The sequence below is a fragment of the Canis lupus genome, chromosome X (assembly GCF_011100685.1).
Source record: "Canis lupus familiaris isolate Mischka breed German Shepherd chromosome X, alternate assembly UU_Cfam_GSD_1.0, whole genome shotgun sequence".
Classification (NCBI taxonomy): domain Eukaryota; kingdom Metazoa; phylum Chordata; class Mammalia; order Carnivora; family Canidae; genus Canis; species Canis lupus.
In genome coordinates this window covers 92,741,569-92,755,376 of record NC_049260.1, presented here as the reverse complement: position 1 = coordinate 92,755,376, position 13,808 = coordinate 92,741,569, and the positions used below count along the sequence as shown (strand labels likewise).

Genomic DNA, 13,808 nt, shown 5'->3' with positions numbered 1-13,808 from the left:
AAAAAAATACGATATCATGGTCACGTACCTATGAATTGATGTCGATTCAGTATAGACACCTATATGTTGAATAGTAAGATCATTATGTGGTATTATGGTTCTCTAGAATAGTCATCGGTTTTATTGATCAGTATAAATATGATGGTATATTTATGGAGTATAATAATATATTTAGTATAATACTTACATTTATACTTGGAGACACCAGTAGATATTGTGACCATAATTTTACATATACATATATATGTAAAACACTATATATATATATGTTAAAAGATTTTATTTATCACTGAGAGAAGGCAGAGAGACGCAGGCCAGAAGAAGAGCAGAAGGCAGGCTCATCCGGGCGCCAGGTGGAAAACGGAGCGGGACTCGATCCCGGCGAGTCCGGGGTCACGCCCTGAGCGGAGGCACACAAGGCTCAACCACTGAGCCTACCCAGGTGTTCCTATACATATATATTTAGACAGAGCAAACATTTTTAATACATATACTTATAAACAATGTATTTTATAGGAACTATAAAGAAAACTCAATGCCCAAAAGCACACAGTACTCACCACAGAAGCGCAATACTTCTGAACGGGATTTATCCTTAGGCGAACACTTCTTTGTCGGGACACATCACAGATGAAGGAGTTGGAAGTAGAAATCGTTCACTTATGCAACCACAGGAGTGTAATTAGACAATCTACAGAAACAGAAAAAACACATATAAGCTGTTTGCAAAAGAGATGAATTGACAAAATATTTGTGGGCATTGGATTACGGGAAGGGAAAGAAAAGGACGATGTCACCTCATGACAAGCAGAGAAGGCAAAGAACCTTACGTCCAGTTTAAGCTTGAGGGACTTATGGGGAGGGTGTAAGATCTAAACGTACAAGCTAGGCCTCTGCTCTTGGTGTTCATTTTATACTGATGTTTTTGTTTTTGTAGGGATTCACACGAAAAGCAATTTTTATTCTTCATATAAAACAATTACTTGTAATTTTAGTTTTAATCTTTATTTTTATTTTTTTCCTTTTATTTTAAAGTTCAGACAATGTATTTTATTTTACTATTACGCTTTTAGGCTTTTTTGTGCAAGGTGACCGGACATCTGCTGTATTTGGTTGTTTGTGTTGGGTGTCGTGGGTTGGTGGTGGGTTGTTTTATAGGTTATGGATTTCTGCTCTAGGATAGGTGAAGGGAGATTTTCCACTTTTTTAGAAAGAGATTTTTATTTGTTATCCTGACAGACAGAGGAGAGCGAGGCATCTAGCCACACAAGGCAGAGAGGGAGAAGCCAGGCCATTGCAGGGGCCTGACGTGGGATCGCGACTGGGTCTCCAGGGTACGCCCCGGCCGAAGGACGGCGCTCTTAAACACTGTGACACCGCGGGGCGCCAGGGAATTTCCTTTTAATTCAAAAAAAAAAAAAAAAAAAGATTTGCATTTAAAAGCTTTTAAAAAAAAAAAATTTCATTACTTGAGTTTAGAGCTATTGCTTTGAGGGTTTTTTGGTATAAAGAGGTGGGGAGAGTGGGAAGGGCTACGTTTTCATTTTCTGGAAACTCCTGGATGCGTCAGCATGCAAAACATGCTAGAGGACAGTAGGGTTTGATGCATTGGTGAGAGAGAGAGTATGGGGTGCCCCGTGCTGCAACCTTTGAAATCATGTCTAGAAGACAAAAGGATAAATCGGTAAACAACAAGTCAAACAGGGTTCCACCAAAATAACAAAAGGGTGGAGGATCTAACCAGGTGGAAGCATTCCTTAACACAGGTGGAAGCATAAGGCGTGACCTGTGCCCTCGGGGAGATGTGAACTCACGTTTCCAATTTCTGAAAACTGACCAAATGCACTGGTGAAAGAGTCCGTCTTGGGAATGTCTGACACCTGTGGTGTTTTATCGCCTTTGTCCTTTTAGAGAGATTGGTGGAATGGCCACTAGTGGGGACTGGCTCTAGCTCAGTGCTGGTTCTGCCGGGGCAAATTGGAAAAGACTTTGTCTTGGCTCAGTCAGGGACGGCTCAACTTGTGGCTCGATGGGATCAAGGGTGATTGAAACCACAGAAAGCCTCTAAGTGGAATCAAAGGCAAATTGGGGGAGGGAAAGAGGGAAAAAGAGAAATAAGAGGAGAAAAATGGAAAAGGAAAACTAATCGGGTGGGCTTTGTTAGCTCTGCCGCCGCACAGGGTAGCTACGTCTGTGAGAGGGGAAAGGGGTTTGCGAAGATAAGACGTGGACACGGGGAGGCCACCCAGGCAGCCAGCAACAGCAGGCCCCAGAGAGCAGGGGGGGGCGGCGAAGCAGGCGTGGCAGGGCGGGGAGGCCCAGGCCCCTGGCTCTTCAAGCGGGCACAAGCAAGCTCAGGGAAGACAAGACAACCCTTGGAGTGTGGGTTTGGGGAGTTGGGGACGGCACTAGGGTGGACTAGGTGGTGAGCGTTCTATTTGGCACCAGGGTGTCGTGATCCTGAGTCATGGGGATCGAGTCCCAAATCAGGTTTCCATGCCATGAGAGCCTTGTTTCTCCCTTGCTATGTCTTTGCTTTCGCTCTCTGTGTGTGTCTCCTACATAGTAAATAAATAAACTCTGTTAAAAAAAAAAAAAAGCGTGGGGGGTCGGGTTGATTTCCCCTTCCACTGGGCTGCATAATGCTCTTTCAGCGGGGTTCTGTAAGGGCAAGGACCCATGAGAAACAAATGGAGGGAAAAAAACACTAATGTCCTTCCTCCTCCTTTGCAAACTCTAAGCATAAATTTTCGCACAACGTTTTCCCCAAGTTTTGTTAAAGATTATTTATTTATTCAGACAGCCCACAACAACCCAACGAGACGAGCGGGAGAGAGAGAGAGAGAAGGAAGAGGCGGAGAGGAGAAGATGAAGAGAGGGAGATGCGACGGAGGAGGAGGTTGGAGAGAGGGAGGGAGGAGAGAGAGGACAGGCAGAAGGAGAAGCAAAGGCTGCATCAAGGGAGGCCCCCGACGTGGGGACCGACTGAGCCACCAGGTGCCTCTTAAATTCTAAAAAATACCACCTGTAAAAAGTTACTTTTTAGGCAATCAGAAAACTCTAAATGTAGGCAACTGGGCCATGATTCCAACAGATTGTTGTTGTTTTTAAAGATTTTATTTATATATTCGTGAGAGACACAGGAGAGAGAGAGAGAGAGAGAGAGAGAGAGAGAGAGGCAGAGACACAGACAGAGGGAGAGGCAGGCTCCATGCAGAAAGCCCGACGCGGGACTCGAACCCGGAACCCCGGGATCACGCCCTGGGCCAAAGGCAGACGCTCAACCGCTGAGCCACCCAGGCATCCCTCCAACAGATTGTTGCTGCTATTTCGAGGCTCGGATTGCGCTGTGGCTATGGAGGTGAAGTGTCTAAGTTTTTTGGAAACTCCATACTATAAAAGTGTAGAGATGAAAAGACATACTGTCTTGAGTTTCACTCATTTCTTAAAAGGTTGTTTTTGTTTGTTTGTTTGGTTTTTGCTTTTGTTTGTTAAGTAATCTCGACAGCCAACAGGGGCCTCAAACACACCACCTGGAGATCGAGAGTCCCATGCTCCACTGCCTGAGGCAGCCAGGTGCCCCGCCCTTGAGTTTCTTTTAAATGATCACAGCCAGAAGAGAAGTATGGGCAGAGGAGAGGAAGATGAAAGGAAAGAATGGAGGGAGGGACGGAGAAGACAGGAGTAGATGATGGAGGAAGGAAGAAAGGAGGGAGGAAGGGGGGGGGGAGAGAGAAAAGAGAGAAGAAAGGAGAGAGAAAGGGAAACCATCTTTCCGTACTTCATAAGAATTCTGTGAGGTGATTACCATTATTTTAGTGAACCCTGGTAGTAACAGGAATAGTTGCCCTATTTTCGGTTGGGGAAGAGGCGGCGAGAGACAGTCAGGCCTGCCAGTGTCACATAGTGAGCGGATAGCAGGAAAGCGGAAGGAGTGAAACTGTGCCCTGAAACCAGATGCAAGCGCTCCAAGTCCAGGGCCTGCTTCCTTCCTCAATTCCCTGGTCTTCCCTAGAAGATTTCTTGAGGTGGGAGCGGGTGGTGAGGGGCACCGTCTCCACTCGAGCCCATGCAAGTGCACACGTGACTTAGACAGATGCCACTACACACACAGAATTTTACATTCCAACTCAAGGGGACCTCCGATGTACCTGGTGGACAGCGGTGGCCTCCGAGCAGGGACTCTGGCTCTGGACCTGGGTGCCCACCCCCCCCCCCCCACTAACCGCAAGGAACTGAACCAAGAACCAGCTGAGAGAATCGCCTCCTAGAAACTCATCCTAAAACACTGCTTCCGCCAGGGCTCCCCCTGGCCCCAAACTCTCTCACGTTAACCATCATCCCAGACACACACACGTTCCAACGCCCTCCTTGAATTCACCCCCCACCCACCTAACATGTAAACTCTACGTGCCCCTCAGTATTACAGAGTTCTCTGCAGACACCTCTCTAGCTTCCTCTCCAGGTCACACTCCAGAGCCACCCTGGCTGTGTCTGGGTCCCCCTGAGATGAGCTGTATGCTTCTTCCCTCCTGGGGCTGCTCCTACTACCCCCTTGCACTGAGGTTCCATGCACGGCCTGCTTAGCATTTGCGGAACTTGGACTCCCTCTGAGGTGTAAGGGAAACCCCCACTGCTCCCCAAAAGCCCAATGTGCTTCTACCCGTGGCTGCGAGGAACAGTCTCTTCAGAGGTTTGTATGCCCCACCTCCACCAAGCTCTGCACCTTGTCAAAGTCACGGACACTCTCTAGGCCTTCACTGCCTTGGTTAAGAAAAAAAAGTGAGGCCTCCACCGCCCCCAGCCACCCAAACCCCCTTCCCTCCTCGGGGCAGTAGTAGGATTGAGAGCCAGGCCCTGGGGCACAGTGAGCACTCACAGGAGGTCATAGCCGCTCAGGAGCAGGGGCGAGGCTCCCGGGCCGGCACCTCCGATCCCGGTGAGGGCCCAGGTGCAGCCTGACCCCACGTGGTCCTGACCCCTTCTTAGCTCCAGCGTCAGCTCCAGGTGTCTGAGCCCTCCCCGTGGGCCCTGTGTCAATCAATGGAAATGGCACAGCTCAGGAGAGCAGGGGCCAGCACGAGGAGCCCCATGCTACAGAGGGGCGGCATGGGACGCCGCATAGAGATGTCAGCTGATTTATTTACCTGGGACACAGACAGAGCCAGTTAGAGGTGGTGGGACTCCCATCAGTCTCTGCTTCTTTCCCTCAGGTGGGCTGATGTCTCTCCCCAGCCTGGGAGGGGCAGGATGCACGGCGGCGGCGGCGGCGGAGTCTGGACCAGAGACGCTCCCCACGCTGCCTGGCAGAGGGCCCTGTAAACACAGCAGCCAAAGAGGTTTATGGACTGAAGCCTACGGGGGTACAATGAGACCGGGTGGCTCAGCGGGTGGAGCGGGCGACTCTTGGTCTTGCAGTCACCGGCCCCCAGCCCCACACTGGGTGTGGAGAGGACTTCAAAAAAATCAGAAAAACAGAAAGTCCCCCCCAAAGACAGGTAGGGCAAAGACAGACCTGATAGTCACAGGATAGCGTGCTGTCCTCATTGCCATCTGCCAGTGGGTGACCATCACCTCGCTGCTCTCACGGACCCTCGTTAATGAAAAAAACACAAATGGACTGAAATCGGACATGTGCGACGGGCAAGGTACGGCCACCGGGAATGTGTGATTTTTGTCGTCTCGGTGAGTTCGGCCACACCCTGGTGAGGTAGTTGTCGCTGCTATCCTTTTACAGAAGGGGAAACCAGGGTAAAGTGAGAATAAGCAGCTCCACAGGTTAGCCAGCTAACAAGGGGTGAGCGAGCCGGGGTGCAGGTTGCGGCCGACTGGCTCCAGAGCCCCCTCCCATGACGCCGGCCCACGGAACCATGAGTCGTGGCTGTTTTTGCTGAGGATGATGCTCCATTCCGGTTTTAAAATGTGCGACGTGTGAAGAAGGTTAAGTAAACATTTTAATAAGTAAACGCTACCCACAACCGATGCCCAGGTAGGGCGATGCATGGCCAGGCTCCCGTGAGTGACTGAAGGAGAGCACCCGGGAGTGAACGCTCCGTGGCGCCCTGAGACAGGAAAGAACCTGCCACGGAAGCCGCCACAGATATCGTAGGTAGTCGAACACCAAGAGGAGGAAAACCCTTGTAGGTCTCTCACGCAGTAACTGATCTCAAGTCCACAGTTGTGCCTTGGGTCCAGTCGGGCCAAGAGGGCGTGGGGTGGGGTGGGCGCCTGTGGCACCCAACGAGGGGCCAACCTGGGGAGGAAACATTGGGTGTGAGCCAGGAGGAGGCAGTCCTACTGCCATCCCTTACCGCCTCTTTGAAAATGAATCGGTCCACAGACCTTTTGTAGTTAGTTTCTTGCCCCTCCTGCAGGAGCACGGGGGCAAGGGGCGCGCTTCCATCCCCTTAGGCAACAGTTAGTGAGGCACCTAGGGCCGAGATGCGTTTTAGGAGCCCACAGAAATGAGGCAGCTTCTGATTTCAATTTATTTAAAGATCTTTTATCTATTTAAATACACGGGTGGTGGGGTGGGGGCAGAGAGAGAGGCAGAGAACACAGGCAGAGAGAGAAGCCGACTCCATGCAGGGAGCGCGACGTGGGACTGGATCCCAGGTCTCCAGGTCAGGCCCTGGGCCGAAGGCGGCGCTACTAAACCGCCGAGCTACCCGGGCTGCCAGCTTCTGATTTCAAATGGAGTTGGAGGAGTGAGGCTGTGCGGTAACGTAGGGTAAGTCAAGTCCGTTTGTCCGGCACAGGACCCGTTGTTGGAATCTATGTTCAAAATTCAGGATACTACAAAAGTGCTGGGCATCTGTAAAACAGCTCTGGGGGCAGCCCCGGTGGCCTCAGCGGTTAGGGCCCGCCGTCGTCGGTCCCGGGGCGCGATCCTGGGGTCCCGGGATCGAGTCCCACGTCGGGGGCTCCCTGCACGGAGCCTGCTTCTCCCTCTGCCTGTGTCTCTGCCTCCTCTCTCTCTGTGTCTCTCATGAATATTATAAATAACATCTTTGAAACACACACACACACACACACACACGAAGAAAAAACGGTAGGAGGAGGGAAAGGGGTGGGGGAGAAACGGTGGCAAGAAAGTGGGTGGTCATCACCCAGATCCCAAGGGGTCCCACCCTAAGGGGCATACATGCATGCTTGTCTAGAGCATCTGGGCAGAGGCATAGACGCTGAGCCCAAACGGGATTCAGGATCCATGGTTGCAATGAGAGAAACAAAGGTTTTGAGCCAAGGGCCTGGGAAAAAACGCCACCAAGCCGGAGCTCGTACAGTTCCAGCAGACCAGGAACGCCCTGAGCGCTGTGCGTGTTCGGAAGCCCTGTACCGAGACGGGCTCAAATTACTCAAATTCTAGAGGCGCCGGACATTCTCAAGGCGCAAGCTCGGTTTTCTGTGCATAGTGCGCGTCTGAGCACCAGGCACGCTCAGAAGAGCCGAGCCCAAGCTTCTGTTCTCGGGTACCGGGAGTCTGGCGGGGAGGCGGGTGGGGAAGGGGGAGTCTGGCGGGCTCTGACTTGAGGCGCCTCACAGAAAAACCTCCAAGTGGCACCTCGGAGCCCGTGGACATTCGTCGGATGCCTATTCCCTGCCTAGTCGCCGCCGCTGGATACGCAGGGCCGGCCCAAGAGACATTCTCCCAACACTTCTTCTGCAAGGGCTCCAGAGCTAGGGGGAGGTCTGCCTCTCAGCCTCCCCAGATTTGGGGCGCATGAGCCCTAGCTGGGACTTGAAGAAGACTCAACCTGTCTCGCTAGGCATTGACCGACGGATGCACTGGGCAAAGAAAGTGCTCCCCACCGGAGCTCTCCCTGCAAGTGCACCGCCCGGGGGGGTACCAAGCCCAGCCGCATGCGCACCTCGGCGAGCCCACCCCGCCCCGCTCCGGAGGGGGTGTGTATATAGATAGAGAGAGGCCGTCTGCTCAGAAGCGGGGGGAACCTGACAGCGCGAGGACCGCTCCGTGGGAGCCTGGCGGCGCGGCACCTCTCTGCGCCCGACCCACGGATCCAGGAGGACCCCGCGCGGGATCTGCAGGGAACAGCGCGAGGGCTATGGAGCCTCTGAGCCGACGCAGGGACGAAGTCATGGGCTTCCTCGGCCCGGGAGTCGACGAGGGCGGGGAAGAGCCGCAGGGTCGGTGCCGGTTGGGACACGTGCCTCCATCAAGCCCCAGAAACGAAGGTTCCCTGGGCGAGGGGAGCAGGCCCGACGCCCCGCAGATGCTGCTGCCCCTTGCCTCCCGCCTCCCACAGCCTAGGCTCCGATGCCCTGATCTCTCCGTGTGGCTTTCCTCCTTTGCAGAAACCCAGCCTGTGGCCATGTCGCTGACCCACGAGGGAGCGGCGGCCGAGTTCACACCTGACCACGGCGGGGGAGCAGACCAGGTCATGGAGGCAGCTGACGGCGAGGGTGACGGTGACGGTGACGGTGACGGCGAGGGTGACGGTCAGGGCCAGCGCGACGGTGACGGTCAGGGCCAGCGCGACGGTGACGACGGTCAGGGCCAGCGCGACCGTGACGGTGAAGGCCAGCGCGACGGCGAGGAGGCAATGGGTGACGAGGCCGCGGGATTTCCACTGCCGGCGGGCGACGGGACCCCCCAGGGGCACGGCGACCAGGGCCCAGCGCCAGGGGCGGCCGCCCCAGGCCACCGTCGCGTGTTCCCCTGCCGGGGCAACGGGCAGCAGGCGGGCCAGCGCATCGTGTTCAGCCGCGTGCAGCTGCATGAGCTGGAGAGCGTGTTCCAGCGCACCCAGTACCCCAGCGCGCCTACGCGGTAAGCCGGCTGCCCCGCGGGGCGCCGGGGAGCGGGAGGGCCCGGGGCCGGTTATCACCCGTCTCTCTCCTCGAGGCTGAAGTCTAAGCTACCGGCCTCGAGGCGGCGGGGGGCCGGCTGGGCACTGGGGCTACGGGCTCGGCCTCGGGCGGTTGTCGGGAGCCCAGCGCTCCGGGGGCGGGGGCCAGGGCGGCGACGGCGGAAGTTAAGCCCATGTGCTCGGGCCAGCGCGTCCACCAGCTGGTGACATAACAAGTCCCGCCGAACACCGTGGGCGAGAGGCGAGGGGGGCGGAGGGCGCAACCGGCTTAGGGTCCTACCTACTAAGGTGGTTTAAATCCTGATCGCGGCAGGGCAGCCCGGGTTGGCTCAGAGGTTTGGCGCCGCCTTCCGCCCAGGGCGTGATCCTGGAGACCCGGCATGGAGCCCCACGTGGGCTCCCTGCATGGAGCCTGCTTCTCTCTCTGCCTGTGTCTCTGCCTCCCTCTCTGTGTGTGTGTGTGTGTGTGTGTGTGTGTGTGTCGAATGAATGAATGAATGAATGAATGAATGAATGAATGAATGAATGAAATCCTGATCAGTCCTCTCGTCCTCAAGTATTTCTGCGCTGATTTCTAAAATCTTATTGGGTTGAAGGAATCTCTACGCTCACCGTAGGGCCCCTGCACCAACTTGTACATTTTTTTTAAGTAGCTATGTCCTATTTTAAAAGATTTTTTTTTTATTTATTCCTGAGAGACACAAAGAGAGAGGCTGAGGGAGAAGCAGGCTCCACGCAGGAAGCCTGACGTGGGACTCTATCCTCGGTCTCCAGGATCACAGCCTGGGCTGAAGGCAGGCGCTAAACCGCTGACACACCCGGGCTGCCCGCGTCTGTACATTTTTAAATACTGCAGCTGAAAAACTGGATGAGTGAATATTCTGCATGCCCTGAAATTTTGCTCAAGGTCTTTGAAAATCTTAAAATTAAAAAAAAAAAAAGAAAGAAAGAAAAGAAAAGAAAAAGGGGGCGCCTGGCTGGCTCAGGCAGTAGAGAATGTGACTCTTGATTTGGGGTGGGAAGTTGGAGTTCCACACCGGCTGTAGAGATTCTTTGAAAATAAAATCTGAGGGCGCCTGGGTGGCTCGATGGGTTAGGCTTCTGCCTTCTTCATCTGAGGTCAGGATCCCAGAGTCCTGGGATTGGACCCCAAGTGGGGCTGGCTCCCTGCTCGGCAGGGAGTCCGCTTCTCCCTCTCTTCTGCCCCTGCTCCTGTGCACTTGCTCTCTCTCTCTCTCACTGTCTCTCAAATAAATACGTAAAATCTTTGAAAAAAATAAAAGTTAAATCTGAATAGAAATTAAATTTAATTTTGCTTGGCAGAAAACTGCCCCAGAAAAGGAAGCCTCAAGCTAGCCATTACAGAACAGTGTGTGTGTGTGTGTGTGTGTGTTGTGGGGGGGGGGGGTATGGTTTCTGCTGCCGTGCTCGGGGACAGAGGAGGGGGGGGGAATTTAGTGATACCCACACTTTAAACACAACCAAAGAATGAACAGCAGTTTGTGCCATCCCTTAGCACCCAGCAGCAATGTACTCCAACTTGATCATCGCTGAGAGAGGGAGACAGAGAGAGAGAGATGGATGGGCCGCACCTTGTTTTAGGGCTCTAGTTTAATCCCATAAAATGGGTAAGAGCAACGACTGAAAGTCCATAGAGGTAGTTCCTCAGGCATTTTTCTTCATTTTCAAGTTGGTAACACTAAAAGACACTGCATCAGAGTGTCGTGTGTTCTTGGGGACTGTGCCTCCTTTACCCGCGACACTTGGCTTTCCTGAAATTCTCTGTCAACTGAATCTCGCTGTAAATCCTGAAATGGTGTGACTTTTTCCAGTGTAGAGACTGGTTCAGAAAATGCCACTGACATTCCCCCCTCCCCCCCAAAAAAAAAACTTTTTAAAGAGAGGAACAAAATACACTGTATTTTATTTAATTCACCCCAAACTCCACATACTGAATACTTGTGATTTTCTCCCCTCAGCCAGGAGCTTGCAAGATTCATGGATGTGTCTGAAGCCAGAGTGCAGGTCAGTAAACCTCAAAAAAACAAAGTGGCTGGGAGGCATTCTAAAACTGGCATCAGGACTTGGGCACCGTTGTCCTAGAGAGAGCTTCTCACCTTCCTGGGTTTTTGTTGCCTTTTCTAGATTTGGGAACGGAGTGTTGTTGAACTTTTGGGTCTGGGGCAGGAGGGGGGGGTGTGGGGAAGGCGGGGGGTACGGGACATGGGATACCTAAAGCCCAGGTTTTGGAAATTGCCCATTTCCAGAGGGAATGTCATTTCCTAAAAGGAATGAAAAAATTAGTATAGTAGGGGATCGCTTATATACAAATCTACATATACGTTTGTATTAACTGTACCTATGTATACTTTTAGATGTCACTGAATTAGACGAATAATACACATATTTATATAGATTTTTAAAGGTAGTATAAATAGGGACGCCTGGGTGGCTCAGCGGTTGAGCGTCTGCCTTTGGCTCAGGGCGTGTGATCCCAGAGTCCTCGGATCGAGTCCCACATGGGGCTCCCGGAATGGAGCCTGCTTCTCCCTGTGCCTGTGTCTCTGCCTCTCTCTCTGTGCGTCTCTCACGAATAAATAAAGAGCATCTTTAAAAATTAACTAACTAAAAAAATGGAAATAGAAAGATAATCACAAGTATAGATCATATACAGTATATGTGCTGTTTTTGTACGCAATATAGATCTATATACTAACATATACTTTATATATTATAAATATGTACTGTAGAAATATATGGAATGTAGTAACATAAATTATAGAATACATAAAATACATTTAATTTGTAGAACATATGCCTATATATTTATCTAATACAGAATATGTATTTTTTAAAGATTTATTTATTTATTTATTTATTTATTTATTATTTATTTATGACAGACACACACACACAGAGAGAGAGAGAGAGAGAGAGAGAGAGGCAGAGACACAGGAGGAAGGAGAAGCAGGCTCCATGCCGGGAGCCCGACCCGGGACTCGATCCCGGGACTCCAGGATCGTGCCCTGGGCCAAAGGCAGGCGCCAAACCGCTGAGCCACCCAGGGATCCCCAGAATATGTATTTGATATGTTAAGTGTACATGTAAAAATATGCAGGATATCAAAAGCATATTCTTTTCTTTTCCTAAGTATCTCCTTTTTATTTGTTCCCCGTATATTTTTTTATTGGAGTTCCTGAGTATCTCCTATAGCAGATAAACACCATAGATATCCGTAGGACATCATTGCTATAGCCAACATAAAATACATTTATAGAGGTCATATACAATTCATATAATTATCACCCATATTGATAGTCATCTGTAACATAGAATTGCCATATAATCCCTGTATAATAATATAGCCAATAGCGTGTTCCTTACTGTATTAATTACGGATCACATACAGATCAATGGGATCCCTGGGTGGCTCGGCGGTTTGGCGCCTGCCTTTGGCCCAGGGCACGATCCTGGAGTCCCGGGATCGAGTCCCACATCGGGCTCCCTGCATGGAGCCTGCTTCTCCCTCTGCCTATATCTCTGCCTCTCTCTGTGTCTCTCATGAATGAATGAATAAATAAAACCTTAAAACAAAAATACGAATCAATGGTCACGTACTATGAATTGATGTTATTCATTAGCACATCAATATGTTGATATCGTAAGATCATTATGTGGTATTAATGGTTCTCTAGAATATAGTCATCGCGTATTATTTGATCAGTATAATATGATGGTATATTTATGGAGTTCATATATATATTTACGTATAAATTACTTACATTTAACTTGGAGACACCAGTAGATATTGTACATAATTTTACATATACATATATATGTAAACATATATATATATTTTAAAAGATTTTTATTTATTCACGAAGAAGGCAGAGACGCAGGCAGAGAGAGAAGCAGGCTCCTCGCAGGGAGCCGGATGCGGGACTCGATCCCGGGAGTCCGGGGTCACGCCCTGAGCGGAAGGCACACAGGCTCAACCACTGAGCCACCCAGGTGTCCCTATACATAATATATTTAGACAGAGCACATTTTATAATACTATATACTTAAACATATGTATTTTATAGAACTATAAAGAAATCAATGCCCAAAAGCACACATACTCACACAGAGCGCATCTTCTGAACGGGTTATCACTTAGGCGACACTTCATTGTCGGGACACATCCAGATGGAGTCTGAAGTAGAAATCGTTCACATTAATGCACCAAGGAGTTTAATTAGACTAATCTACAGAAAACAAGCATAAGCTGTTTGCAAAAGGAGTGAATTGACAAATATTTGGGCATTGGCTTCGGGGAAGATGTCACACCTATGACACAGCAGAGAAGCAAGAACCTTACGTCCAGTTAAGCTGAGACTTATGGGGAGGGTTGTAGCATAAAGTACAACTGCCTAGGCCTCCTGCTCTTGGTGTTCACTTTTAATACATGATGTTTTTGTTGTAGGATTCACACGAAAGCAATTTTATCTTTCAATTATAAAATTACTGTAATTTAGTTTTAATCTTATTTTTATTTTTTTCATTTTATTTTAAAAGTTCAGAAATGTATTTATTTTTACTATTACTGCTTTTAGGCTTTTTGTGCAAGTGCCCGGAACTCCTGCTGTATTTGGTTGTTGTGGTGGTGGTGGTGGTGGTTTTATAGGTATGATTTCTTGCTCTAGGATTCAGGTGAAGGGAATTTCACTTTTTTTAAAAGAGATTTTATTTGTTTATTCCTGACAGACAGAGAGAGCGAGGCATAGACACACAGGCAGAGAGGGAGAAGCAGGCTCCATGCAGGGAGCCTGACGTGGGACTCGATCCTGGGTCTCCAGGGTCACGCCCCGGGCCGAAGGCGGCGCTAAACCACTGAACCACCGGGGCTGCCCAGGAATTTCACTTTTTAATTCAAAAAAAAAAAAAAAAAAGATTGCATTTAAAAGCTTTTAAATTTCATTTACTTAGTTTTAGAGC

At 50.3% G+C, this 13,808-nt stretch overlaps 1 protein-coding gene across 1 annotated transcript; it reads right to left on the bottom strand.

Annotated features, from left to right (window-relative positions):
* Positions 1-4,730: 4,730 nt before the first annotated feature.
* Positions 4,731-9,006, bottom strand: LOC119878123. Its single transcript, XM_038588832.1, has 5 exons — positions 8,884-9,006; positions 8,374-8,744; positions 5,516-5,593; positions 5,148-5,316; positions 4,731-5,031 (listed from the first exon to the last, which is right to left on the bottom strand). The coding sequence occupies exons 1-4, from the start codon at positions 9,004-9,006 to the stop codon at positions 5,190-5,192; spliced, it is 699 nt and encodes a 232-aa protein (XP_038444760.1). The 3' UTR covers positions 4,731-5,031; positions 5,148-5,189.
* Between the last annotated feature and the right edge of the window lie 4,802 nt (positions 9,007-13,808).